We start from the raw sequence: 25780 nt of genomic DNA, 5'->3' as shown, positions 1-25780 counted from the left end.
CAGCAGCATCCCGGCATTCGGGGCCCCTAGGGCCACACTGCGAGGGCTCCTCTGCCACCAGAGCCCCCAGGACACACGCAGCCCTGTGGGACTGCTCGTTGCCTGCCCTGCTGCCACCTCTCTCTCTGTGACAAGGGGCCTCGTGCAAGCAAACACCTTCAGGTAACGTGGGAGAAGAGGTTGAAGGTGAGCGTCTGCGTCCCAGAGCTGGGGGTGCCGTCCTCCCCACCAGCTAGGGGCCGTCCCTGGGCCGTGCTGGAGCGTGGCAGCTCCCCGTGGTGCAGGGGGAGGAGATGGTGACAGTGGCAGTAGCTGAGCCTGGGTGTTTGCCAGCGCCATGTGGGCAGGAGGTGCCTCTGGCGCCGTGGGCAGATGCTCCCATCCGTCCTCCCACACGGAGCTGTGTCCCGTGGGGACGTGGCAGTGGCTGCGGGCAGGGTTTGGAGAGCACCAGGGCCAGCTCAGAGCCCACTGCTCCGTGGGGACCGTCCCCAGCTGCAGGGGAGCTGGGTGACGCCAGCTGAGCCAGCTCAAATTTGGGGCAGTGACAAAAGTTTGGGGGGGGGGGGCGCGGTGCGGCTGGGGGAACGCGCTGTGCTCGTGGCAGCCAACCTGGCTTTTATTAGGGCTTTGTTCGGAGCCTGCTAAAGCCCTTCCAGATGTGCGCTGCCAGGGCCATCGGAGACGGGGGACCCGCGGGACGGGGCTGGGGAAGATGTGTGGTGTTTCCAATTAAACTCGTGCCGTGGAGGGGGAGGCCCACGGCTCCCAACCTGGCTGGGGAACGAACGGCTTCGCTGCCGTGCCTGGGGCTGGGCGCTTTGCTCCTCGCTGCTGGGGCTGTGGTGACAAGGCAGCTTCTGCTTCGGTGCCACGAGGGGGACGTGGCTGTGTGTGGAAAAGGGGTGAAAGCCCTTGGGGACCCGGCCAGAGCCCCACTGCTGCTGCACAGGGCATGGCAGTGGCTGTGGTGGCATCATCGGGCGCTGCAGGAGGGGACTGGCACTGGTGGGGGGGACACGAGGGGCTTCGGTGGCAGGGCTGGGGTTGGCCAGGGTCCAGCTGCAGCCTCGTGATCCTTGCATCCAAACCTGCTGTGGGGCCCCTTGAGAGCCTGGGGCAGCTGCAGCCTTCCTCCTCCTCTTCCTCCTCCTCCTTCTCCCCGCTCTGTCCCCAGCAGCCGTGGGGCTGGCGGGGTGAAGGCGTCACGGTGGTCCCCAGGGCTCCCCCGTGCTGGGGCGCCGGGGAGGGGATCGGCGTCTGGAGACATTGCTGGAAACCACAGCACCTCACGTGGCAGTGGGGGGTGGAGGAGCTGCCCGGCCTCGTGGGAATGGTGCTGGGGTCAGCAGCCGGGTGCTGGGCAGGGTCTGGCCATCTCGGATGGACCAGCCCAGGTAGTGTTTGTGACAACTGTGGGACCTGTTTGTCCTCAGCCTGATGTCCCCTGGCTGAGCTCCACATCCCCTCTTCCTGCTGCCCGAGGCTCAGCTCAGGCCATGCCGTGGTGCTGGGGCTGTGCCTGGAGCCAGGGCAATTTGGGTGTTGGTGTGCAGGAGGGGACACGAGAGATCTTTGTGCTCACCCCAAGCATCTCCCAAGCCAGCAGCTGCTAAAGGAAACTCCCATGTCCTTGAGCAGTGACCCCGTGCACGTGGCACGAGCCTCGCCTGGCAGCTGCGCGCTCGCAGCCCCGGGACCCCCGCCAGCTCCACGTCCCATCCCCTTCCCCGAGGGGACATTAGTGCCAGGCGCTGCCCCGTGCATTACGAGGATCGATGGGGCCGGATCGATGGCACCAGCTGGGGACCAAAAAGCCCCAGAAAGCAGCTGGAGCGAGGGCTGGATGCTGTGGCAGAGCCCCCGTGCCCTCGGGTGGGAGCGGACCCCAACAGCCCCGCAGTAGGGTGAGCTGGTGCCAGCCTTCCGCGTCCCAGTGCTGCATCCTCATCATCCTATCCCTGGGGCTGAGGTCCCCGATCTCCGTCCCCTCTTGGGACTGGGGTCGCTGCTGTCCTCTCTGCCCCGGTCCTGTGTCTCCAAGGATTGGGGACAGCTCTGTGCCACCTCGCTGCCATGAGTGGTGGGGCCTTGGGAACGCCAGAACCTCGCTGTGGCCCTGGGGAAGCGTCACCGAGTCCCCTGCTAGCCCGAAAGCCAGAAATAGCAGAGCCCGTCATTCCCAGGGGTTATAAATAGCCTTGGCTATTGGGAGATGTTGTTTTTTTCTGCATGGAAAACACTGCCCTAGTTCTGTTCCATCAATCTGCCTCCAGAAATAGTCCCGATTCTTGGAAATTTCTTTCTGCTGGGGTGTGTGTTCAGCTGGGGGCTCGGGGGGACTGATCCCACCGGGTCCAGCGCCCAACCCAAGGGACCCCAGACTGTCCCCGCTGGTGTCCAACCCCAATGTGTTGTCTCTCCCCGCAGCTGGACCCGCAGGCCGTGCAGACCAAGAACTGGCACATGGACGTGATTGAGATGAACGGGGTAAGCAGGGCACAAAACCCCTTCCCTGGGGGGCGGCGGGGTGGGCTTGCTGGTTCCTCCAGCTGAGCTTTGGGTTCACTGTGGGGCCGTACCCCCGTGTGACGCTGAGGTGACAGCCAGGATGTCCCCACAGATCAAGGTGGAGTTCTCCATGAAGTTCACGAGCAGAGACATGAGCCTGAAGAGGACGCCGTCCAAAAAGCAGACTGGCGTCTTCGGAGTCAAAATCAGCGTCGTCACCAAGTGCGTGCGGGGCTGGGGGTGGCTGCTCCCTCCCTGTCCCTGCGGGCTGTGGGGTTTGGGGACGCGGGGGACCTCCCCCATTCCTTCCGCCCTGCACGTGGATCCTGCCCCGTCTCAGGGCTGGTGGGACCCCAAAAATCACCGCTGACACCTCTGCTTTCCGAGCCAGGCGTGAGCGCTCCAAGGTGCCTTACATCGTGCGCCAGTGCATCGAGGAGGTGGAGAAGAGGGGCATCGAGGAGGTCGGCATCTACAGGATCTCTGGCGTCGCCACGGACATCCAGGCCTTGAAGGCTGTCTTCGATGCGAGTGAGTGACGGCCGCTTGTCCCCTCCGCGGGCACTGAGCACCCCCCTGGTGCTGCAAGCCCGGGGGGTGCCCGTGGCACTGCGCCGCGTGCGAGGTGCACGGGTGGGTGCTGGAGGGGCTGGGGAGGAGGAGGTAAAAGCTCAGAGCTGGTGCCACAGGGATTGCTGCCCAGTCCTGTGTGGGGCACAGGCAGCCCTGGCCCTGAGCCCCCGCAAGGGAGCCCCACAGCCCCGCTTTGCCCTGACCTATTTTCGGTGGTGTTTGTGTGCCGATGGCTCGGATCTGCCTCCGCGCCTGGCCGGCTCCCAGGGAGACACTGAGTCAGGGCAAGGTTGCAGATGGATTTGCAAATTGTTCCGCGGCCCGCTGCCCAGCCCTGCCGTGGCCAAACTGCCCGCTCCCGCTGCCATCGGGAGGGTCAGGAGCTGGATGAATGCTCACGGGGGTCCCCAGATCCCCTTCCTGGGGCTACCACATCCAGAGGGGCCCTCGGTGGTGCGCCGGGGCTGGGGACTGTGCTGCTTGGGGTGTTGGTAAACAGGAGGTGTCACACGGGGCTGCTCTCTGGACAGATAACAAGGACATCCTGGTGATGCTGAGTGACATGGACATCAATGCCATCGCCGGCACGCTCAAGCTGTATTTCCGGGAGCTGCCCGAGCCCCTCCTCACTGACAGACTGTACCCCGCCTTCATGGAGGGCATCGGTAAGGGCCTGGGGACCAGGAAGGGGTCTGGCCACGCTGCCAGCACCTTCCTCCCTGCTGTCCCACTCATGTAGGGCTTGGTCCCTGCCCTGAGCCCTCTCTCTCCTCGCCTCCAGCCCTCTCGGATCCTGCTGCCAAGGAGAACTGCATGATGCACCTTCTCCGCTCGCTGCCTGACCCCAACCTCATCACCTTCCTCTTCCTGCTGGAGCACTTGAAAAGGTAACGGGTGGGCAGGGCAGGGCGAGGGGGACTGCATCCATCTCACTGCTTTGCCTGGGGGTGGGCCACGAGCATGGGGGGAGCTGCTGCCTGCCTCCCAGGGTGCCCTCGACACCCCGTGGCCGTGGCTGGTCCCTCACCAGGTGCTGGTGCAGAGCAGGGTGGGATTTGGGATTTGGGATTTGGGCAGCTTGCAGTGGTCTTTCCCTTCTCCCGGCTCCTCCAGAGGGTGCAGCCTCAGGGCTGAGCCCAACTCTGCCTCCCTGGGCTCTGGTGCGTTCACCGGGGGATCTGTGGGATCCTGGAGCTGTTCTGTGACACAGAGCAGCCCCCGGAGGCCTGGGGTCAGTGGTGGTGGTGGCAGCGGGGACCCTGCAGAGCACAGAGCCCTTTGCACAGCTCCGCTCTGCAGGGAGCACGCATCCTTTGGCACGAGGCAGCTCTTGGCTGCCTTTGCCTGCGTGCAGCTGCTTGGATGAGCTCCCCGTGGGGACCAGCTGGCCTCAGCACGGGGCGGGGAATCAATTTGGGACCGTGCGGTGCCCTCTTAGCAGGAAAACTGAGCGCTGTGCCCCCCGACCAGTGCAGGAGCAGCCCCTGCCCGGCACATTGCTCTGATCCCTGCAACTTTTCTGCAGCTGGCAGCCGAGCCCTGGGGGTGTTCAGCTCTGCAGAAATGTCCCAAAGTTGTGCTCAGCACCTCGTGCCATTCGTCCCATGGTGAGAGCAGCACCGTGCAGCTCCCCATCATGGCAGCAGCTGTAGCTCCTGTGCCCGCTCCATTTCAGCTGCTCCTGGCTCCTTTTGCAGCTGGGAGAGCCACGAAGCTGGGGAAGGGCAGCGCAGGGGCCCCCAAAACCTGCAGTGGGCACAGGGCTGGTGGCAGGACCGCAGTGTGGCACTCAGGGCCCTGCCAGAGCGTGCCATGAGGTTGGGAGCGGGGCTGGCGGCTCGTGTTACTCGCATCGTGACGTGTTTCTCTCTGCTTTGGCTAAAAGCAAACAGAAAAAGTGATTGCTGCTGGGACTGGGGAAGGAAAATCCATTTCCACCCTGAGAACTGGGCACAGCCAGTTCCCACATCTGCTCCCCTGGCCGGGGCTCAGCCGGGGAGCGCGGTCGCCTGCAAACACGGTGTTGTCATGGCTCTGCTCCCTTGTTGGGGGCTCTTTGGGGTCCCACGGGGTCAGGGAGCCGGTGCAGAGCCCCCCATACCCTGCAGGGGCTGGGGCAGGGCGGAGGCTCTGCAGCTCTCAAGCAAGCCAGGGCTCGGTCGCTGCCACATCACACCCAGGGCTCCCAGCCAGGCCCAGCAGCTCCTGCGGAGGCCGTGAAGGGGGCAGAGCTCCCTGCCCTGCCCCTGGGTCTGTGGGGGCCACAGGGGGCTGCTGCAGCCAGAGCCGTCCTGGTGGGGCTGGGGGGTGGCAGGGGGAGGTCAGCGTTTGTCCCTCCCGTGGCACCCAGCGGCTGCGCTGCTCCGGGTGGAGGTGTTGGGAGCTCACGTTTGTGGCTTTCCTCTTATCCCCCAGGGTAGCGGAAAAGGAACCCATCAACAAAATGTCCCTCCACAACCTGGCCACGGTTTTTGGGCCGACACTGCTGAGACCCTCGGAGGGGGAGAGCAAAGGACACCTCACCCTGGCCTCCGACATCTGGTCCCACGACGTGATGGCCCAGGTGAGAGCCGAGCTGGTGGGGCCTGGACCCAGCCCATGCCAGCACCCAGAGGGTTTCACCAACCTGTGCGGGTGGACTCGTCCCTGCTTGCTGGAGGTGGCTGCACGGGGCAAGCTGGCACCTGGCAGCTCCCCCCTGTCCGGCCCTAACCCTCCCCCAATTTGCCTGCCGCAGGTCCAGGTCCTCCTCTACTACCTGCAGCATCCTCCCATCTCCTTCACTGAGCTGAAGCGCAACACACTTTACTTCTCCACGGACGTGTAGCCTGCAGGGAGGAGGCACCAGCTCCAAACACTCCCAGCTCCCCGCTGGGGGCCATGGACCGGATCGCGGCCCCCGGGGAGATCGGCCTGGCCCCAGGACGGTGCCGCCTGCAGCTCCTGTACAATCCCGTACCGACGGCCCGGTCCCGCCCCAGGCGCCGTGCCGCTCTGTAAAGTAGTCGTGTCTTATGTCCCTTCTCGTGTTCAAGAATTGTTTTCTGTATATTTGTTCAACGGAAGAGGTAGTGACTGACAAGGGCTGTGGACACAGGCTTCCCCCTTTTGGCTCGTTTTCTCCTGGACTCCTTCCCGCCCGGCGCCCCTCGCCTTGCCCCGCTCGAAGCCTGCAGCATCCCCTGGCTGCCCGGATGCTGTCCCTGCTTGCACGCTCCTCGCTGGGAGGCTGGGAGCTCGCGGATTTCTCCCTGACAGCCACGACCTGCCCCGCTTTGCCTCGCTGCCTGGATCCACCCGGGAGCAGGGTGCCCCTGCCTCCTCGCCATGTTGCTGCCGGGCGCTTTCAGGCCAGTCCCCTCCTTCGGGCGCTCTTACCCCGCGCTTTGCCTGTGTGGGTGCAGCAGGGGGGTCGCTCCCCTCGCTGCTTGGCATTGCCACGCAGTGTTTTGGGGTGTAACCTGCTGGGATGAGGCACTGTGCCTGTCTGGAAGCGTGGCAGGCCGACTGCAGAGCCGTGGGCTATGGGGTCAGCTCCCGTTTCCTCACCAGGCTCTCGGCCTTGTTCTTGCCAAGCAAGAGACCGGAGCGTTGCCCTGCTGTGTCTGTACATCTGTGTCCCTGCCTTATCTCCCTGCGTGCCCCTTCCAGCCAAGCACTGCCACCTGGCTGCTGCCTCCTGGGCATGCCACGTGCGGCACCCCGGGGCAGCAGCACTCCTGCTGCAGCCACGAGAACGAGAACGGGGAGGTTTTGTTTCCCTCCTTGGCTCAGGGATGGGGGAGGAAAGCCCCGGTGGGCTCTGTTTGGCCTGGCCCTTGCTACCGGAGGCAGAAGTGCTCTCGCTAAGTTGTTGGATGGCTCCAGCTCTTGACCCCAGGCTGACAGCCGGAGTGGCCGTGCTGTGTCTCGTGGCAGGGTGCTCGAGGCTGTGCCCCGGCTGCCCCCCAGCGCCTGGCTCCGTCCCCTGCCCTCCCACGCTGCCGGGGAGCTGCCGGTACCTGCTGGGACACAAAACCTTTGGCTCTGTGAGCCGAGTCTGTGTTCTCGTGGGGGAAAAGCCCCCTCCTCGATTGCGTTGGCCCGGTGCGCTCCTGTGCCAAAGGGAGATGATGAGAAGTGACCAAGCGTGTCCCTGCTGCCGGCAGCGTTGCCTTTCCCCCCCCGACCAGCAGACTGGTCCAGGTAAAGCCCGGCCGATGCTCCAGGTATGTCCTAAGCCCACCTCCCCGGGGAAGGCAGCAGCTGCCAGCCCCCCACCAGCAAAGCAACTACCCGAGGGGAAGCCTTTCAGTCCCCCTCTAAAGGGCTCACACTCCAGACCCTGCTCCTCTCGACTACCAGCTAACCAGAAGGGAAACAGCAGCGCAGAAAAGAACCAGGCGTCTGTCTTGGCCCTGGACCCAGTAAGGAGGCCGAGCGTTAAGATCTGACTGCACAGCGGATCCCTGTGTGTGTCCGAGTTGTTACGTGTGTCCAAGTCTCTGTCCACCGTAGTGTCATTCCAGATGGAGACTCTGTACAGCCAAAATCCCCCCCGCGTGACGGTGGCTGCAGGCCCGCGCCGCACAGCCCCAGCACAACAGGCTGCGGCCAAATCCCTGTGACGGGCTTTTGTTTGTTCCTGCAGGAAGGAAAGGCAGGGGGGGTGGACTTCTGCAGCTACAGGTAGAATAGAACTGTTAATTAATATTTGACTTTCAGAAGTTGTTAAGGATATATTTTTGTTTGTGTTCTGTTTCAATTTCTGTAGATTATAAACTTTAAATGGCTGTAAACCATGTGAAGAAAAAAAAAATGTTAATAAAAATGCAAAGCCCCAACATTTGCACAAAAGGAGCCCTGTGGTGTTGCTGTTTGCACTAACTGATCACCTTGGCTTCGCAATTTCTTCTCTTTCAGCCGTGGAAATCTTGCTAGTTGTGTTTCGAGCCAGTGGTATAAGCACGGGCATTGTGCCAGGCAATCTTTTAAGAGACATCCCATGGTTTGGGCTACATCCTTGCATTTCAGTACGTTCTGGAGGAAAAAAACCTGGACTGTCTGGAGCCAGCTTGTTTAATCAGCCTGGAATTACTCAAGCTTCAAATTCAGCTGACTTGCACAGCTTCTGGCCCGAGGATACTGAACAGGCACAGTGAGGGTGATCAGGCGATCCAGAAACCTCATCTGATGGATCACATGGAGCTCTCGCCCCACTTCTTTCCTTGTGGTCATGGGAGACAACACACCTCCAAACTGACCACCTTATCGGCTAAACTGCCCTGCTGGTGTTGCTCTCCCAGGTAAGCAAGTGCTGTCAGTGTTCTGGGATCTCAAACCATGAATGCAAAGGAGGGGAAGTGGGTGAGAGAACCCCCAGAAGATGTTTGAGCTGAATTTGAGATTTTGCTGTCTCGGTTTGACAATGAGGGCAGTGAGGCACTGGAACAGGATGCCCAGTGAAGCTCTGGATGCCCCATTCCTGGAAAGTGTTTAAGGACAGGCTGAATGGGGCTTTGAGCAATCAGGTCTCGTGGAAGGTATCCCTGCCTATGGCGGAGGGGTTGGAATTTTATAATCATTAAGGTCCCTTCTAACCCAAACCATTCTAAGACTCTATAAGGGTGGGTGTTCCCCCTTGTACAGTGGCTCAAGGACAGTTAAAACCCAGTCTAAACTATTTTGAGTTTAAAAGATATCCTCTATGGTCCAAGAACAGCCTGTGGTTAGGAGAGCAAGGCAGCCAGTAAGAAAGCAAATCCAAAAGGGAGCAGCTCCCCAGGCTCGTGAGCAGGTGTTCTGACTTCAGTACCAACGCTCTGCAGAAGGGGATGTTTCACTTTCCCCCAGTTTAACAATGGGGTGCTCAGAGGTGGTGCAGGAACATGACGGGAAGCAGTGTGCTAAGTGAATGTCTGGTCAGCTGTCTGACAGTGGTTTAGTCTCACAACTCTGCTTTAAAGTCCAGCCATCAAACTGCTGGAACCAACGGTGTGAGCCTGTGGCAGTTAAAGCAGTAGCAAGACTATTTGTACTCCCATGGTGAGGTTAAACCAGGCTAGCCAAGTGGCTACAGAGAATTATACATCTGCAACAACCTCTTTTTTACCCTTAAACTGTTTTGTTCGTCTGCCAGTAACCACACAGTTCTAAGGCTAAGGATTCCTTTTTGCTTTTCCCTTTAAGAAACGGTAAAGAAATCTGGCTCTCATTCTGTGCTTGAAATAAGACAAGTTGTACAGATGGTGGTTTGTCTTCAGTTGGTATTTTAAGAAAAGCCTGGAACAAACTATTTCTCCACAGGATCTTACCTCTCCCCAACAGAACAGCAAGCTGCAAACTGGTAACTGCTAAACATTTGCAGCACGTTCAAATACACGGTCATCTAAACCACTGCATTTCTTTATGAAACTGTCTTCCTGCCTCTTTTGATGCTAGCAACAGACTTAATCAAAATCAGACCCAAAGGATCCAGAAAGCTCAGAGTCCAGGCTTGTTTCCTGGAAACTGACAGTCAGCTGATCCGTCCTGGTGATACTGCTCACTGCGCCTGGCTCCATCCTTGCATATTCCTGCAAGTCTGCCTGAAGCAGCATGCCAAGGCTCAGAGCCAGATTATTGTTAGTCACTCAGGAGAAGCAGCCAGCACCATCCAGCTTGCACTGATCAGGACTCCAAAGCAGTGGAAAGGTAAGCTCGACGGTTCCTCTGCTGTGATGCAGGCTCTTCGCAGCAGCACTGGAACACAAGGAAAACTTGCTCCCAGGGGATCCCGCTGTTACCGGAGATAGTAATCAATTGCTGCAGAGAAAGCAGCAAATCCTCCACAGCCGATAACGCCTGCCTTCAAACCAGCTGCAACGTAAAAGGATGGGAAAGAATGAGAAAATAGGAAAGAAATTGTTCCTCCCAGTAACTAGCCTACGCTGTATGGGCTTGTAAAGCTTACACCTGCAGGAACCTGGTGGTCCTCTACCAGGGAACACTGCTTGAGCTAAAGGAAGGGGGGAACTTGGCACACACTGGACTTAAAATCCCCCATCTGGACTCACAAGACACGGTGACTGGGTGCTGTGGTCCTAACTTTCCCTACAAGGGTTAGGAGAGAAAGCACCAGTGGCCACTAATGATTTCAGTGTGCTCTGATCTGAGCACTGTGAGTGGCTTTGCTGTTGGACAAGAGATGGATAGGAAAAGCAGCTGCTACTTGGAAAGCTCTAAGAGTATTAGGCCCAGGACAGACACAACTTAACGGGCTCAATTAGAAGCTCTTTTGAGAACACTTTTTGTTTCTTTTATGTTAACTTTCTTCTTGCTGTTGTTGTTTTGCTTTTGCTTTCTTAAGGATAGGTGAGAGAAGTTTAGTATTTTTGACAAGCAGCGCAGCTCTTCCTACTTGGGTGTTCTTTGCATTCATGGCTTCCCCCAAAAAGTCCCCATGCGTGCCTGCTGGACTAAAATCCCTGTGCTCCTGCTCTTGTACAGGAGTAATAAATAGAATTGTCTGTTTGACTTGATACAGGAGAAAGGAGGGAAGCATTGTACATGCTGTGCAAGTTAACAGAGTTCCTGCCAGTGAAACAGTATATCTAAGTACAGCTCTGTTACCACAAGAGCTGTAACTTCACTAAGTTGTTCTGCACGTATTTTTGGATCCCTCTCGATGACACCACAGACGCATGTGGATAGCAAACACTGTTTCCTGATTCTCTTTCAAGTCACTTCTGTTCATTTTTCTCCAATCTTGCTGTCCTGTACAACAGCCTTCCCTACCCACACATATCTTTCAAGCTGACAGGAAAGCGAGAGAGATGGCAGTTCTGTCAGTTTGGAGTACACTCTCATGCTGACATAACCATAACCCCGTGCAAGGAGATCTGTTGTGCATGTTGCCTTAAAAATACTGCTTGCTACCTAACCGAATTACAGCTTCATCACAGAAATAGCTCGTAGCAGGCACCACCAACCTCTGAAGCCGATCGCTCCTCCTGTGATGCAGCCACTAATAACGCTGTTCTTCCAGTCTGACTTTCCACGATACTGAGAAATTAAAAAGCAGAGTCATCAAATAAATATGGAATAAAATCTCAATACTCTGTACTGATAGCAGAAGAGATTGAATGACCTTCCAGCCCTGTCTCAGATGAGGATGTTTTTCCCTCTGTTCTCAGCAGATGGCCCCCTGCACTTTAAAACATAAGCCTTGCAGGGCCAGGAGGAGGGGAAGGAGCAGGTCACCAGGAGAGGTAAGACAAATCCATGTGGTGCAATGCAGAACTACAACACAGACTCTCAGGTGAGCCAACACAGCCCCCAGACGGCAGCGCTGTGCACTGGCACCAGCTCAGAGATTTTAAAGGTGCTACAGTCACCCGAGTGCAGCACTGAGCCTGGCCATGCAACCTGGTTCTCAGCACAGGGGAGAGCCACAGCACCCTGCTGGCAATGATATACAATTTCCATAGCCAAAGCATGCCAGTTTTTCACCAGTGCGGAGATATGTTTGTTCTGCTTTGTTGTGCAAGCAGGTACATTTTTCTTCTTCGTGAGTTAAGAAATAATTGTCTTTCAATTAAAAGACAGTACTGAAATTCATAACAAGCTAATTTTCCTATTTAAGAAAATGGATGGGAGATTTACCACTGAGCTGCACGAGGCCAGTTCTTGCTGTAGGCGCAAGATGAAAATAGGCCTGTTACTTAAGAACTTTGATCAAAGGCTCCCTGTCTGCATATGCAATTTTTACAGGCTCAAATGACCACGTTGCAAGTTTGCAACTTTCAGTTTGATGTTTTAAAGTAATAACAGATTACTTGTAGCTAGGGTTTCAAAAAGCAATGCCCATACTTGCCAAAATTGGGAAAGGACTTCACGGTTGTGTGCAGTTCTGTTCATTCTATCAGAAAACTGCGGTTCTGAAGGGAGGTCTCAAAGCTGAAAAGCTTCCATGATTGAGAAGCAAAAATAAAGTAGCCTTGTCCCTCACCCCATTACAAGGGGGATATGCCTACTTATCTGAGTTCACTAAAGGAGATTACTCAGTATATAATAAAAATATTTCATAATGCTTAAGGACTCCTTACTCACCGATTCTACCACACACTCGGTGCAGGAGAACATAGCACCTACGATGGCAAAGTTCTTTGCATAGGATATGCCTCTCTGCCCCATGTCCTTCAGCACCTCCTTCGCGGTTGGCGTGCGATAGGGATCCTTGGGATCAAACCCAACGTTGGTGTCGATGCCAGCTGTGAAGACACCAAACGCTCCTCCAAGAACAAATCCTGCGAAAGAGAAAAGGGATAAAATGAGCCTCTGCTGGGTCAGGGTGATACGAGGGGCTGTACGGTGATGCTGTGGATGCTGATGCTGACACCTTCCCCGCTGAGGGCTTGTGTTGTGTGGAGAAACACCACGATCACCTCTTTCTTGTACAGAAAGAAAAGCAGACGGAGATCCCTCCCTGTGACAGCCCGGGGGTGCTCTGAGGGCTGAGGAAAACCCAGGGGGGCGCAGCTCTGCGACCTCCCCCCCACCCTCCCAGCGCCCTGGGTCTCGTCCCCCGGCGGCTCCCCCAGCACCCCCGCTGCCAGCCCGTCCCCAAACCCTCCCTCACAGCCCCCCCACGCCCCTCACAGCCCCCCGCGCACCCCCCACGCAGGCCAGCGCCGCCTTGAAGGCGCAGCTCTCCATGGCCCGCTCCACCATCTTCTGCTCCTCGCTCTTGGCCGGGCTGGGGATGCCTCCCAGGGCGGTGGGGTCCCAGTTTCGGGGTCGCCGCCGCTCGCCCACCAGGTGCTGCAGCAGCTCGCTGTACCGCACCGCCGGCGGCTCCGGCTCCGGGCCGCCCGGTGAGGACGGGGACGGAGCCGCCGCCATCACCGCGAAACCCCCTCCCCTCAGGAGTCCGCCGCGGAGGGGCCGATGGGAGTTGTAGTTCCGCGGCGCGGCGCCCGCGCGTCCCAGCGATGCCCCGTGAGGGCGCAGCGAACTACACTTCCCGTCGTGCTCCGCGAGGCTCCCTGAAGGACAGCGGGAGGGGCGGGGGGAGGACTACGTTTCCCAGCGTGCCTCGCGGCCGCCCCCTAGCGACGGTTGCGGCCGGTGCAGCTGAGGGGAGGGCTCCGGAGCATCCTCGGCAGCGGAGCGGGGCCGGCGGCAGGTGGGAGCCGGGGGGGGCTCTGAGGGGACCGGGGGGGCTGTGAGGGGCCGGGCCGGGGCTCTCCGCCTCGCATGAGGGGCGAGGAGTCCCGGGGGGAGGCTCTGAGGTGCTCGGGGAGCCCCCGCGGCGCCGTGTGGGGGCCGCAGGGCCCGGCCCCCCCCGGGGGCTGAGGGGCCCGGAGGGGCCCGGGAGGCGGGGGGAGGTCTGAGGGGAGGCCTGGGGGGGGGGGGCCCGCAGCGCTGCCGGCGTCTGTGGTGCGCAGGTGGGAGCTGAGGGGTGCGGGCATCGCCTGTCAGCTGCGCCTTTTGCTTCCTCAGGTGTTCGGAGGCGGCTCGGCTTCGGGACCCGTTTGCCAGGAGTGCTTGGAAAAGGTACGGAATCGGGCTTTTCTGCCCCAAAACGCGCGCTGAGCTCACGGCAGGTCACGCAGAAAGCTCAGCTCTGCTCGCTCTGCGCGGTAGCGGGGTGAGAAATGCCGCCGTGCCTTTACCCTTGGCGAACAAGGGGCTGCCAGGATTGAAATTCTCCTACCCGCCTTGCTCGTGTTTCATTTTGTTTAGCCAGTGTTACCGTCTTGTGGGCTAGAGCCAGCGTTCTGCACAGCCGAGCACGCTGTTTTGAAGGTATGCTTCAAAAAAAAAGCGTTTTTGTCTTCTTTCTGGCATTTTTTTTTTTTTTTGTGTTAAGTGTAAAAGTTGTCTGCAAGTTTTTAACTCTCGAGGAACAGCTGTGATGCTGTGATCGTTTCATTAGGATGCTTCAAATTACTCCACCTCGCTAATTGAAAACGATGTAAAAGGTTAATTCGTTGTTTGAGAGGAATTATTGAAGTATGAAATCTTCCTGACAGCAAACTCACCCTGAAAGGTGACTCGTTAGAGATCCTGAAGTAATCTATTCTTTTTATTTATTTATTTATTTATTTATTTATTTACTGCTTTTCACTGTATCTTGTTTATGTCTCAGTTTAGGGCTGGACATGTAGGATTAAATAACCATTGATTCTGATGGTTTTACCACTTCAAGTGAAGCGATGAAGTTCATTTGCAACAACTTTCCTCTTTTCCTCTTAAATTCCAGTGCCCTCTACTGGCTGGACCATCAGACCTGCCCGGTGCTCTTCCTTCTCTCTATCTCTGTCCTTTTCCTTTTACACTATCTTGGTGCCTTTCTTCTTTTTAAGGTCAGAAGCTGTTGAAAAGCATGCTGTTACAGTCTACTAAAACGTTATCTTGACATAAAAGAGAAGGTTGCTGGCAGGATGATCTCCCTAAGGGGCCCTTAACTGTAGATTTCAATCTTCTTGATCTAAACTAACCTAGTTGGGCTGATCTTGAAGTCACACTGCAAAGCCTATTTTCCAGAGGTGTAAAGGGAAGAAGGATGTGCTGGATCTGGAATTTGAGCTCTGAGAGTTTCCATGTATAGCTGGAATATTATTTCTGCTTTCTTTTAACTGTTCCTGGGTTTTGGACAAAATCCTGTGTTTAGAGTTGCTTGGAAATACTATTTTTTCCCCTATAAATATATTTACAAAATATTTGTTTATAATAGTTATATTTATTTATACATACATGTATAGACTTAAATATATATAATTTCTCCCCTCAGGTATTGAAATGGTTTCCTCCTTTTCCCATACATGTTCTTTTCTGTTCCATGTCTGAACAAACACATGGCCTTGGCTGTTTATATAACCTCAGCAGCCTGAAAGGACTTCTGTGAGTGAAATCAGATGGAACATTAAACTTTTGAGAGAGAATTTGTAAGTTTGAGTTATCTTTGAAAAGTTACTCATTTGAAATTTTAAGCTGTTTCTTCTTTTTGAATGAACCTTCCATAAACTTGTGAACCTTCATCACTACAGACATGTGCAGCCAGGGCATTGATCCTCGTCCTTCACCAGGCTTTTACCATCTGAACAATGTGCCTGAAGTCACGCTTTCATCTTGGAACTGTTAAGGCCAGGACAGGTTATTACAGGCGAGCTTAGGTTATTTTTATCCTTGCCTAGTACCAGCTGAAACATCTCCATTTTGTGCGAGCAGCTTTTCCCTGGGTGATGACAGCATTAGGTGCAGCTGATCATCAGTTTTTCACTGGCCTGTGATGGACCCAATGCACGAAGGTGCTCAGTATTTCAGCAGAGGGCAGCACGTAGGGATATGAAATAATTCTATTTCACTTGACCTGTACAGGGATTCAGCCTTCATCCAACACTTCTCCAAACAGGATCCCAAAGGGCAGAGAGTTTAAACCTTGGAAAGAATATTTTTGGCTGAAATCACTGTTGCACATGGCTCTTACTTGTAGAGCTCCATCATTTCTAATAAGCTTTGTCATTTTTAGCGTCACTATTTAAAAACAAACAAACAAAAAATTCATCTCTCTCAACTTTTTGTAAAACATGGACAGTTCCCAGACTCTTTTCAGAAATTAACTGGGCAGGAGGTGGCTGAAGATGGAAGTTAAATATAATTTGATTAATCCATTCTTTTTCACTCTTATACCTACTTATCTGTCACCTTTTTCTCTCCCAGAACTACAATGACCTAGGCAAATGGGAGGAGAAGAGGACAGATTAACTGAAGCTTTCATGGGGGGGAAAAAAGGAGAAGCTTTCAGTCTCACCACAAGCAGAAGAAAGTACGGCTGTTTTGCAATCGTGTTAGTCGGTCACGCTGCAGACCTTGCGTCTCATGTAGCAAAGAGGTTTCCAGTGGCTATCAAGGGGCTGTGTGGGAGCCTGCTGGGCTCTGAGCATGGTTCTTCAGGTACCACTTCACATTTCCACTCTAGTACCCTCAGCTATAAATTTAGGCTGGTGTTTACTTACTTCCCATCCAGCTTGTGAATGTAATGATTTTGTATAAGATTTTAACGTCTTAGGTTTAAAAGGGCATTAGAGAAGTAAATTGAATTTAGGGATATTTCACAAAGCAGTGACTGGAAGTTGCTTTAATGTCTGTACTTCCCTTGGCTTCTATGAGTTTCACCAATTTTATGTTTTGAGAGTGCTTTTCGTTTTGTTTTGTTTTGTTTTTGAGGTGCAAAGCCTTTCCATGCTGGTGAATACTGTCAGTGTGATGGCCAAAACTAAAGTACTAATAAAAGATCGTACTGTAGCTAGATGGCAGCTATATGGGAGTTAAAACTGAAAGGACAGCCTGATTTTTTTTTTTTCTCCAGGTCAATATACGAGGCTGCAGAGATACAGATATGTGTGTTTAAATAAGGTCTCCTTTTAGAATCAGTAGACTGTTCCTTGTGACTCTGCTTTGTAACTCGGCGAGAAGGAGCAGGATGTGGGTTTTCAAGCTGTTTGATCCCGTCTTTCTTCTCTCTTTGACGTTTTAGATCTCAAAGCTCACATCCTTTTTGAAAGTAACGTGCTTCCTTGCTGTTTGTCCCCCTTCATCGAGCTTCTTGTTCCCTTCTTTCCATCTCCCTGATACTAAGCATACTTTTGTTTTCCTCCATGAAATTCAAAATGCACTTGCCTTGTAACTCACAGTCTAAAAAAAGATCTGCATGAGGCTTCAGACATCATCATCTCCCAGGGATTTTAGCTGTTGCTATAGAAGCCTAAATTCTCGTTTGAGAGACCTTTCCAATAGAAATAAGTTGGTACTGGGGGGGGGGGGGGAGGAAGTTGTCATGGAAATATGCAGGAAAAAGAGAAAGGAAATCTCAATTTGATAAACGCTGCATAGACATAGCACGCTTGGTGATGAAGTGGTTCCATAGCTGGAGAGCTGATCCTGTGGACTTTCTTTGTTATGTTCAATCCTCAAGAAATTATTTGACATCTATATTTCTAGTTCATCAAGGATGCTGCTTATTTATCTGGATCCGTGTTTCCAAGTGCACTGTAGTGTTCAAAAAGCAGCCTGGCCCCGTTCCTTTGCCCACATGGCCAGAGCCGGGCAGATTTGGAGGTGTCGGTCCCTAGGTGGGCGCAGGGAGCAGCAGTGCCCGCAGTGGTGGTCCCCTCCTGGAAGGAAGCTCTGGTGGGCATGGTGGTCTCTAGCAGCCATACTGTGGTCTGAGTCATAGCACAACTTCCTATCCTGGCCAGGACAACCCTGTAAGGATTTATAGAACTCCTGCTATTGAAACATGGCCTTAAGAATCCCATTTTAAATGACTTGCTAAAAATAGTTCACTCTGCAAACTTCATCGCTGTTTCAGATTTGAACAGAAGGAGCCCTTGGTGCCCAGCCGAATGGAGGTATAAGCGGGTCCCTCTCCATGAATTTCCCATCCTCTTACACCATCCCTAGGCCTGGTGGCCTTGAAACCATCCCCTGGTTTTCAAGCTTTTTATGTCTTTCTTACCAAAGCTGCTTGGTACCTAATAGATGTGATTACGGGTGAGCTGCCTTTAAATATCTCTTACGGGTGTCACCATGGCAACTGCTGCAAGAGTTTCTCGCTGGTACAAGGCTTCCAGCTCCTTGAGATACCACAGGGCAGAGCATTTAGGCTTCTGTTTTCATGGTTTCAATGAGATCACCCACAATATCAAAGAGAAAATATAATGTATTTCTTATTTGTAATAGCAGTGGATATTAATGGTACTGGAAGGTCTTTTGACTGACGATTCTGGAATCTGATGTGCTCAAGTTGGAGAAAAAGTACAATTAAATATGCAATGAGGGACCAGACCTCCCTTAAGAAGCACACCTTTACCAGCAAGCTCCTGCAGGAACAGGAGAATGGTGCTTTCCTTGGTCAGTCCAACACTTGGCCTTTCTATTGATGCTGCCAACAAGTGAACTAATTAATCCTCAGAAAGGGTGCAAAACCGTGGTACTCTGCCATAGAAACAGGCAGAGGTGCTCGGGCTGATTCAGCCTGGAGTAGAGAAAAATGAGCTGGCTTTTATGTTCTCTCCTCTTTCTTTGTATTCCCAAGCTGCTGCTTTTTGCCCTAGGCCTTCAGCTCTTGTGTACCAGGCTAGCAGTGCTAGTTATCTACTATTTAAAGTGACTTGCCTGCTGTGTTTAATACCCGACTCTTCCCCTCCTTCCCTCCTATCAACTTTCTTTCCCAAGCTCCTGTGTGCTTGGCCAGTCAGTCCTTTTGCTCTTAACGCCAGTTGTTTCTGTAGGTGTCTCCAAGTGGCAGGTCACTCATGTCCCTCACGCTAACTCTGTGACCTCAGGGATTGTTCTGCTTTCATTTATTTATGAAACTGGTTATGGTGACTGGTCACAGGCTCCATAGGATACTTCCTTTTCATGCACTGATATCTTGGTTCATTACCCTTCTATCTCGCTATCTGCTGGAGATTTTAAATTATCATTTGCTTTTATAGCGACTTGGAAAGCTGAGCACCTCTTTCTGCTGCTCTCCTATTTCGCTAGCTGTGGCTGTACCTGCTGCTTCTGGCCTTCTGTCTTTCACCTTTCAGAGAGTGAGGTTCGTTCATGTAACAGGCTCTTCAGTCTGGCTGCGCCAGACAAGAACGTGGAAGGAGACCTTGAGGAGAAGAGCAATTTGCATTCACTTTGCAGTGCGTGGGGACAACTGACATGCCAGAGCCAGAGCAAGCGTTGCTGCCTACCTCTGTGGCTGAAAGAATGCCACCTGTTCTGCAGGAGAGGAGTTTGTGCTGACAAAGCACGAATATTTGTCCTTACCTGCCTCTTAGGCAACATGAAGATCCCTTTGCTGAGTTTAAAAATGCTCAGAATTGATTTCAGTTGTAATAAGATGTTTATAGTGTGCCAAATTTGGACTGAGTTTCAAATCTGAAGTAATTATGACTGGTAACTGAGAAATCCAAGGAAATAATGTTCATAAGGAATCTTGAAAGCAGAGCCAGGATCTCAGATTGGAATTTGCTTGCGTTATATCATTGCACGTTTCTTAATACTTATTCTGTAACATGACAACTAACATTGGAGGGATCTCAGTGTTTGAGTACTTCACATTTCAGCTGCATAGTTCTGCAGTGTGCTAAGCTGACTTAAAAGCTGAAGCAGCAGCAAATGTTCATTCATACAAGCTGTCTGGAAGCGATGAATTGCTGTAGTTTAGATTCTCCCTTTTCCTGGCTTTGATTAGGCCACCAATGCCAAACTTTTCTGCTCCATTTCTGGGTGCCTAATCTATACCAATATGCCTGTGTTTTGCAAAACTGCTGACTTCTTATTACGTAGGAACTAAAATCAATGGGTACCATAGGTCCTTACTAGATCTTGATATTTTTTCAATAATTTAGGTGCCTTTGTTTCCCTACCTGTAAAACAAGTAAGAGTTATGAAGCTGCTGCAGTGATTAGCTGATTCCATTTAATTAATCTATTAGAAATAAAAAGCAGAGGGTAAGAACAAATGGAAACTCTAGGATATTACTATATAAGGTATCAAACCTTACAGATACCCTTTTTCTGGAATCCTGATCTACATTAGAGGGCTTGTTTGTCCCCTGGGATTTGAACTCCTTGTGCTTCATCCTTTTTGTATTAATTTGTCCTACTTTCTGTTGCTGCTGGGCTCCCTGTGATGCTCTCCATGTACCCAGGCGCACCCCGCGGTTCTGTCTCCATTCAGGGCTGTCAGCAGTTCTAGTGCAAGTCCCTCTGAAACGAAGCTGGCAACTCAGGTCTTTTATTTGCATCTCCCTGAAATGCGCCAAAAAGTTCAAAGCAGTGGGGCATTCCTACCCCGTCCCATCGGGGATTTAATTCTCAGGCAGCCTCCAGCACACGTCTTCTCCAGTCCTTAATTTTCCTGCACAGCTCTCTATTGTTAGTGATCAGCAAAAACTTAATGAAATGATTTTCTGTTGGAGGCTCGTTAGCGTTTCTAATGGATACCTGTTCCAATTTCTCTGCTGTTAGGTGATCAAATGCTAGCTTTTGCAGCATGTGATCCGTCTCGGACAATAAGCAAAGGGAGCAAATAGGGTTGTGCAGTATTTTTCTCGTGTAGGTAGTAGGAACTTGCTGTGCAACTTGAATATGGTAATTCTTGGTGTTAATGAGTGCTGTATTACCGCCTATGCACCAGAAAATGAGCACTGAAGAATAATGAAGAATGGAGACGTTCCCCTTCTTCTAAGTCTTTAATTTCAACATTGAAATCAAAATTTTCAGTTAAGTCGGAAAGAACCCGGAAAGTCTTATCTCCCCCTTTCAGAGAAGAGCATTGAGGGTTGCATTTTTCACGCTTTCAGATTTATCTGCTTTTGAACAGAAGGGGGACTGTAGTGAAGCGATCCCTGGTCTGCTGCTGTGCCTCTTATGCCTAAGAAAGTGCAGAGATGTTTGAAAATTGTAGAGGAAAAATAACTTCTCCGGATAAAATTGTGCAAAAATAATTAGACTTATTTTAAATAATTGAATGACTGTGAATACGTGAATATTTCTTTGCCACGTAGGTTCCCTTCCTCATTTTGTCATGTTCTGGGGGCTGGGTTTTGTTGGTAGATAGATGTCTCTTAACTCTTCAGTGATCTGGTCGGAAATGACAGAAATGCTGAAAAATGCTGGCTCCCCTTACAGACTCAGACTTCTGAAACAGGCAGTTTCCTAACTCTATTTTTGACGTACTTAGTGGCTGTTCCCTTGGAAATTTGAAAGTTGTTGTCTGGTCTTCTGAAATTTTGGCAACAGGCAACAAAGGAAGCTGCTTTTTCTGTCTCCTGTAGCACTCCGCGTTCCATAAATCATATCTGCTTTCCTCCAGCTTTAACGATTCTAGCTTCTCCCAGCAAAAGTGTTTTCTCTAGTTATGGGACAGAGCTGGTAGCTGTGCCACAGGCTGCGCTCTGCAGGTAAATAAACGGGAAAATGGAACTGCAGAATAAGGACAGGGAGAAATGGGAGTTCTGCAGGGGAGTGCGTGCAGCTTCCTTGTGCTGGTGGAGCCTTTTTGGCAGCAGTTCCGGGAGTTCACTTTTTCTATCCACCCATTTGATCAGCATCGCCTCGCTGACTGAACAGCAGTTGTTTTTGTCAGAGTGGAAAGCGGTGCCCCATGATTCATTCTGCAAATGTCGACTGGCTGCTTGAACTTCCTGACATCTGTAGTGGGACTGAGAAAATAAAGAAGTTTGTATCAGTTATGTACAAAAAGGAGGAAAGAGGGAGTAAAGCCATGGCCTGGCTCCACTAATACCCACTGTCTGGTGCAGCCTTTCCTTTGTAATTACTTTTGGTTTTATAACTCCAGACAGTGCTGTTCCAAGTCTTCTGACTGAATTAGAGACTTGCTTTAAGAAGACATTGTTATTGACATAATAGCCTTGCTTATGGAATCTCTCTCTTTGTAATTAAGGCTGTTGCATGCACAAAAGCAGTTAAACATAGCATAAATATCTGTAAATGCAAAGATATTTTTAATCTTGTTCCGTGTATGAGCCCTTTTTTTCCACGCTCTTTGTGCATTTGAATCTCAAATGAGCTGTGCCACCAGAAATTCTGCCCGTTGCCCATTCCTTTAAGTTGTGTGTCATCCGTGTTCGTTCCTGTCAAACTGCCCAGACGATGCAGGTTGCGACACAAAGCATTTAAATTCCTCAAATGCAGAATTTTGAAGGTGCGTCGATGAGCGGGGCAGAGTATAACTCCTGTCCCTTGTTGCAGAGTCATGGGGGCTAGCAAGTTGACCACGCAAGCAATATCCTAACCGTCCGTTTGGCTATCAACCAGGCGTACAAGTTGGGTGAGACCTTGGCAAATTTATATATATATAAATATAGATATTGCTGCTTGAAATTGTTTTCTCATCCCAGCTGTGTGAACGTAATTACAGTTAATGCCCTGGACAGGCCACAGACTTTCTTTATGACCTTAGCCAACTCATTTGAGCTGTCTGTTTCTGGGCTCTTTGTTCATTATACAAAAAGGCAATTTTTCAATTCAGAAGGTTTTGTGTTGAATAATTCTTTGGTCTAAGTAAAGACATCAGATAATTATAGCAATAAGCGCTACCAAAAAAAAACTAAATAAACAAGCACTGTCTGGTCTTGTTGGGTCTGGGAAGTTGTGTGGCCCTACTCTAGCCCGTCTGCTAAAGCTGCAGCATGTAAATGCTGGGACTATCCCTCACACCCAAACATTTTCATGTTTAGGTTTTGGTCAAGTTGTGTTTATCAAAGCTAAAAAAAAAAAAAAGTCTTTGAGAACAAAATATAGTAGCTCATCTCTCCTCCCCACACCCCTCATCTCAGTTGTTTGTTTCTCTTGGCCTGAGGATAGGAAAACCTACCGAGCTGACACGGCTGCTCTGCCCCCCAGCCCACAAGAACTCACCAGCAGTGGCAGAGAGACAACGTGCTGCGGTCCCACCAGTGCTTGTTTTCTCCAGACAAGGAGGCTTTGCAGCAGGGTGTATGCAGCTGATGGCCCTCTCCTTTATGTGCTCAGCTCCAGGGGGCTGCAATCTTCTGTCAGTAGATTTTGGCTGTATATTCCATGTTTGAAGGTGGTTGGTCATCACGGCAGAGGGTGCTGAGCTGTGTACCTGGGCGACCTCAGTGTCTGTGCGTGCAGCGCTGAACGTTGCTTCCCTGGAGAGGAGAAACAGTTCACGTAGATGACTATCTACCAGAATTTGGTTAATAGGAATGATAGAAAGTACTGCTGTCTTATCTGAGCTGTGAATAATTGCCGAATTTCAGATGTCTAAAATTACGGAACGGTGAGGCAGGCTGGATAGAAGGGTTGGTGCTGCAGGTAGGTGGGAACTTCCAGTGGCAGCTGGTATGATGGGGTGAATGTTCAGGGATTTGGAGCTAATAAGGTAAGCTTGGCACCTACTGAACATAGACCATTATCATTTGTGAGGTAAGTCATGGTGTGGTCTTGTTCTTGTGTTTTAAGGTCTGAAGGTAAGAGTTCCCACTCTCAGGGATATCTCAGAGTTGGACCCAAAATCCATGATGTTTAGAAGGGACTCAGCTTGGACTCACTCTGTGTTTTAAGGTCTGGTTGCTCTGCAATAACAATAATGATGCCAACATTGAATTGAAAAGTAAATTAACCCGTGGCATAGCGTTAGCTTCCTTTCAGTCCCCTTGGCACCCAGAATACAGAGTTCCAAGAGGTGCGGTAAGGTTGAACTGTTCAGCTGCAACAACTGTTCCAGGATCATACTGTAAATCTTGCCTCTGTTATTACGAGATTGCTTGTATGTTAGATTCTCACTGGTGGTTCACAGAGCCCCTGCTGCAGCCCAGGAGGAGGTTCCTGATCTCTAGTTTCAGTCTTAGGTGACAGACATCCTCTGGGGAGCAAACATCTCCCTCTGCACAGCCTCAAACAAAAATCCCTGTTCTAAATACCTCAAGTTTATAGGTTGAAACGTACATCTGGGTTTGATTTCTCCTTGCATCCTCTCTGCTTCCTCTAGCTTGATGCTGTCTTTGCCTGATCTAACCCCAGTAGAACCTCTGGCCCTGCCCATTTTCGGAGATGAATTGCTCCTCAGGGCAAGCAAGTGGGATATTCTTGAGCATTGCTCCCCTTGACCCTTATTCACTCTCTTCTAAATGAAGAACAGACTGATGCTTTTTGGTCAGCTCACGAGAAGTTGCGCAGGACTGATTCTACCCACTTCTTCTTGCAGAAGTCTTTGTCATAATGCATCTTCCCTCCACACACACACACACACCTTTTCATTTTTTTGTAACAATGGCACGGAAAATGTCGTGAGCTGCTTTGGCTGTGACTGCTGGCATTCTGTGGGAGAGATTTAGTGTGGAATATAAAAGTTTCTGGAAGCTGTCCCTGTGATTTCCTCTGCAAAATGCCTTCTTGCTATTGTCCCCTCCTTGCCCTTCCTACGCTGTAGGTACCGCATGTTCCCACCTGACTGGATCACGCAGACCAGGCTGGGGCTCGTGCCCTCTGCCCAGTGCCCAGCTCTGCTGCTGGGATGAGGAGCTCCTGAAAGCAACTGCCTGCTTTGTGGAATGAAGCACCTTCGGGTTTTGGAGTGGGATATAAACGTCTTTCTTGCATAAATCTTCCTTGCTTTGATGAAAATATAATATTTCTCTTTCCCCTGAGTAAGCAAGTGTGCATATGTGTGTGCGCGTGTGTGCTGAATGCCAAAGCGCTGGTGAAGCCAGCTTGCTTCCGTATGTGAATCATTTCTCAAGCAGCTCTCTGTGTCTCGCTGCAATGTGGTTTTCCTCTCAGGGAAGAACTCAAGCCCTGAATTTTCAGTCTGGCTTGCACATGCTGTCAGAAGCTAGTGGGAGACAGTTTTCTTCTTAATGCAGGAAAGAGGACAAGCTTTTACTGTAAGTATTTTATTTTTTAAGGTGGGAGTTATCATCTCTAGTGGGGTTGTTGGAGCAGCAATGTAATTCTGGAGTGAATGTACCTGTTTTGCTCAGCGATGCTTTTTCGTAATATCTCCCTAATTATAACTAAATTGCTGGAAACAAGAAATGTACGGTGCAAACAATTCTGTGTTAGCAGAAAATGGGCTGGGGGGGGTGATGTAAAAGCCATTGCAACAACATAAAAGTGAGTCTGGAGAGCTGCCTGCTGTGTTTGCTTCTGCTCGGCTATGTGGAGTCTAGAGATAGAGGGGATGAAGTGATTTCTGTGCCTGTATCTCCTTTCTTCGGGAATTTAGCTCTGTGCTCCAACAGTTGCACCAAGCAGGAGCACAAGCCCGCTTGCCTCTGCTACTGCATGCTCCCGTAGTCCAGTCGGGAAAGGGCAGAAGGGAACAAGCTGCTGAGCAAATAGCTTTGGCAGCTCGCTGCTCTGCGGGGGAGCAGCGAAAGCCCTGGAGAGTGTGCCAGGCGGCTCCCCCCTTGTGAGAGCAGAGCAAAGAGCTGCTGGGATTCGCAGCAGGACCTTTACATGGAGCAGCCGAACAGTTGGCCTTAAAATTGGTCTCTGGGCTGAAGCTCGATCGTAATAGCAGTAGTAATAATAACAGCGTTTGTATAGCAGGTAACATAGCTCTGCAGTTATAGAGATGGTAATTAAGCCCTGGGTACGGAGCAGTGAGGGATTACTGGTGGAACTGGTTTGAAAGCAGGGATTCTCTACCTCTGTCTTTTGTACTGTCTTAAGTTCTTTTGGATGTCCCCTCCTAATGCTTTGTCTCCCCTCCCAAATACTGTTTCATATGTTGCTCTTCCACCCTCTCTAAATTATAAGGTACTTTCTGTCCCTGTAAGCTCAGCAGGAGAGAGGATGGCTGATTTGCTGAAATACACTGGGTTTTACTGGCAGAACGTGACAGGTAACTAACACAGGAATGCCTCAACCTAATATGCTCACATGTGCAACCTCCTCTCTTGGCTCAGTTCTAAAATTTCCTTTCATTATGCAGTGTACCAAGGTGGGCCTTCCGCTCCCTTAGTGGCCTCAAATCGTACTCATAATCCCCTGATAGCATTGTTTAAATCTGTTCTGTTTCTCTTCAGTATATTTCAAAAATGCAAAAGTCCTCTATTTTCTCCTGCAGTTTTGGAATTTGCTGCTGCTGTCATCTTCCCAAAGAAACCTTTCAGTTAGTTCACATCACCACTCATAGAAGTTCAGAAGCTGCCCATTTATTGCAGCTAATATGT

At 51.6% G+C, this 25780-nt stretch overlaps 3 protein-coding genes and 1 long non-coding RNA gene across 12 annotated transcripts in view; 2 read left to right on the top strand and 2 right to left on the bottom strand.

Moving 5' to 3' along the window:
• Window positions 1–7923, top strand: part of ABR (ABR activator of RhoGEF and GTPase) — a 33951-nt gene extending 26028 nt beyond the window's left edge. For all 4 annotated transcript variants that reach the window (XM_027472618.3, XM_072025924.1, XM_072025925.1 and 1 more), the window contains 7 exons: window positions 2431–2490; window positions 2624–2733; window positions 2903–3042; window positions 3615–3749; window positions 3866–3971; window positions 5500–5647; window positions 5822–7923. In XM_027472618.3, the coding sequence (XP_027328419.2) occupies window positions 2431–2490; window positions 2624–2733; window positions 2903–3042; window positions 3615–3749; window positions 3866–3971; window positions 5500–5647; window positions 5822–5911 (789 nt within the window). In that variant the 3' untranslated portion in view covers window positions 5912–7923. The remainder of the gene's footprint in view (window positions 1–2430; window positions 2491–2623; window positions 2734–2902; window positions 3043–3614; window positions 3750–3865; window positions 3972–5499; window positions 5648–5821) is intronic.
• Window positions 7924–9311: 1388 nt separating this feature from the next.
• On the bottom strand, window positions 9312–13005 carry TIMM22 (translocase of inner mitochondrial membrane 22). The gene is made up of 4 exons (XM_027472632.3): window positions 12717–13005; window positions 12154–12350; window positions 11034–11106; window positions 9312–9921 (listed from the first exon to the last, which is right to left on the bottom strand). Exons 1-4 carry the CDS (start codon window positions 12943–12945, stop codon window positions 9845–9847), a joined length of 576 nt encoding a protein of 191 aa, XP_027328433.1. The 5' UTR covers window positions 12946–13005; the 3' UTR covers window positions 9312–9844.
• Window positions 13006–13129: 124 nt separating this feature from the next.
• SPECC1 (sperm antigen with calponin homology and coiled-coil domains 1) overlaps window positions 13130–25780 on the top strand; it is a 95165-nt gene continuing 82514 nt past the window's right edge. For 4 of the 6 annotated variants that reach the window (XR_005260425.2, XM_038166002.2, XM_038166000.2 and 1 more), the window contains exon 1: window positions 24329–24487. The gene's annotated coding sequence lies outside the window, so the exon portion shown is untranslated. Of the gene's footprint in view, window positions 13229–13545; window positions 13600–24327; window positions 24488–25780 lie in introns of those variants that run through there. The other 2 variants (XM_027472614.3, XM_005023133.6) reach the window with 2 other exon arrangements.
• On the bottom strand, window positions 20288–22917 carry LOC119713309 (uncharacterized). The gene is made up of 2 exons (XR_005260427.2): window positions 22494–22917; window positions 20288–21274 (listed from the first exon to the last, which is right to left on the bottom strand). It is a non-coding gene; the product is annotated as an uncharacterized lncRNA (long non-coding RNA).

This window comes from Anas platyrhynchos, chromosome 20 (genome assembly GCF_047663525.1).
Source record: "Anas platyrhynchos isolate ZD024472 breed Pekin duck chromosome 20, IASCAAS_PekinDuck_T2T, whole genome shotgun sequence".
Classification (NCBI taxonomy): domain Eukaryota; kingdom Metazoa; phylum Chordata; class Aves; order Anseriformes; family Anatidae; genus Anas; species Anas platyrhynchos.
The sequence above is the reverse complement of the archived record's forward strand: the minus strand, read 5'-3'. Positions and strand labels throughout refer to the sequence as shown.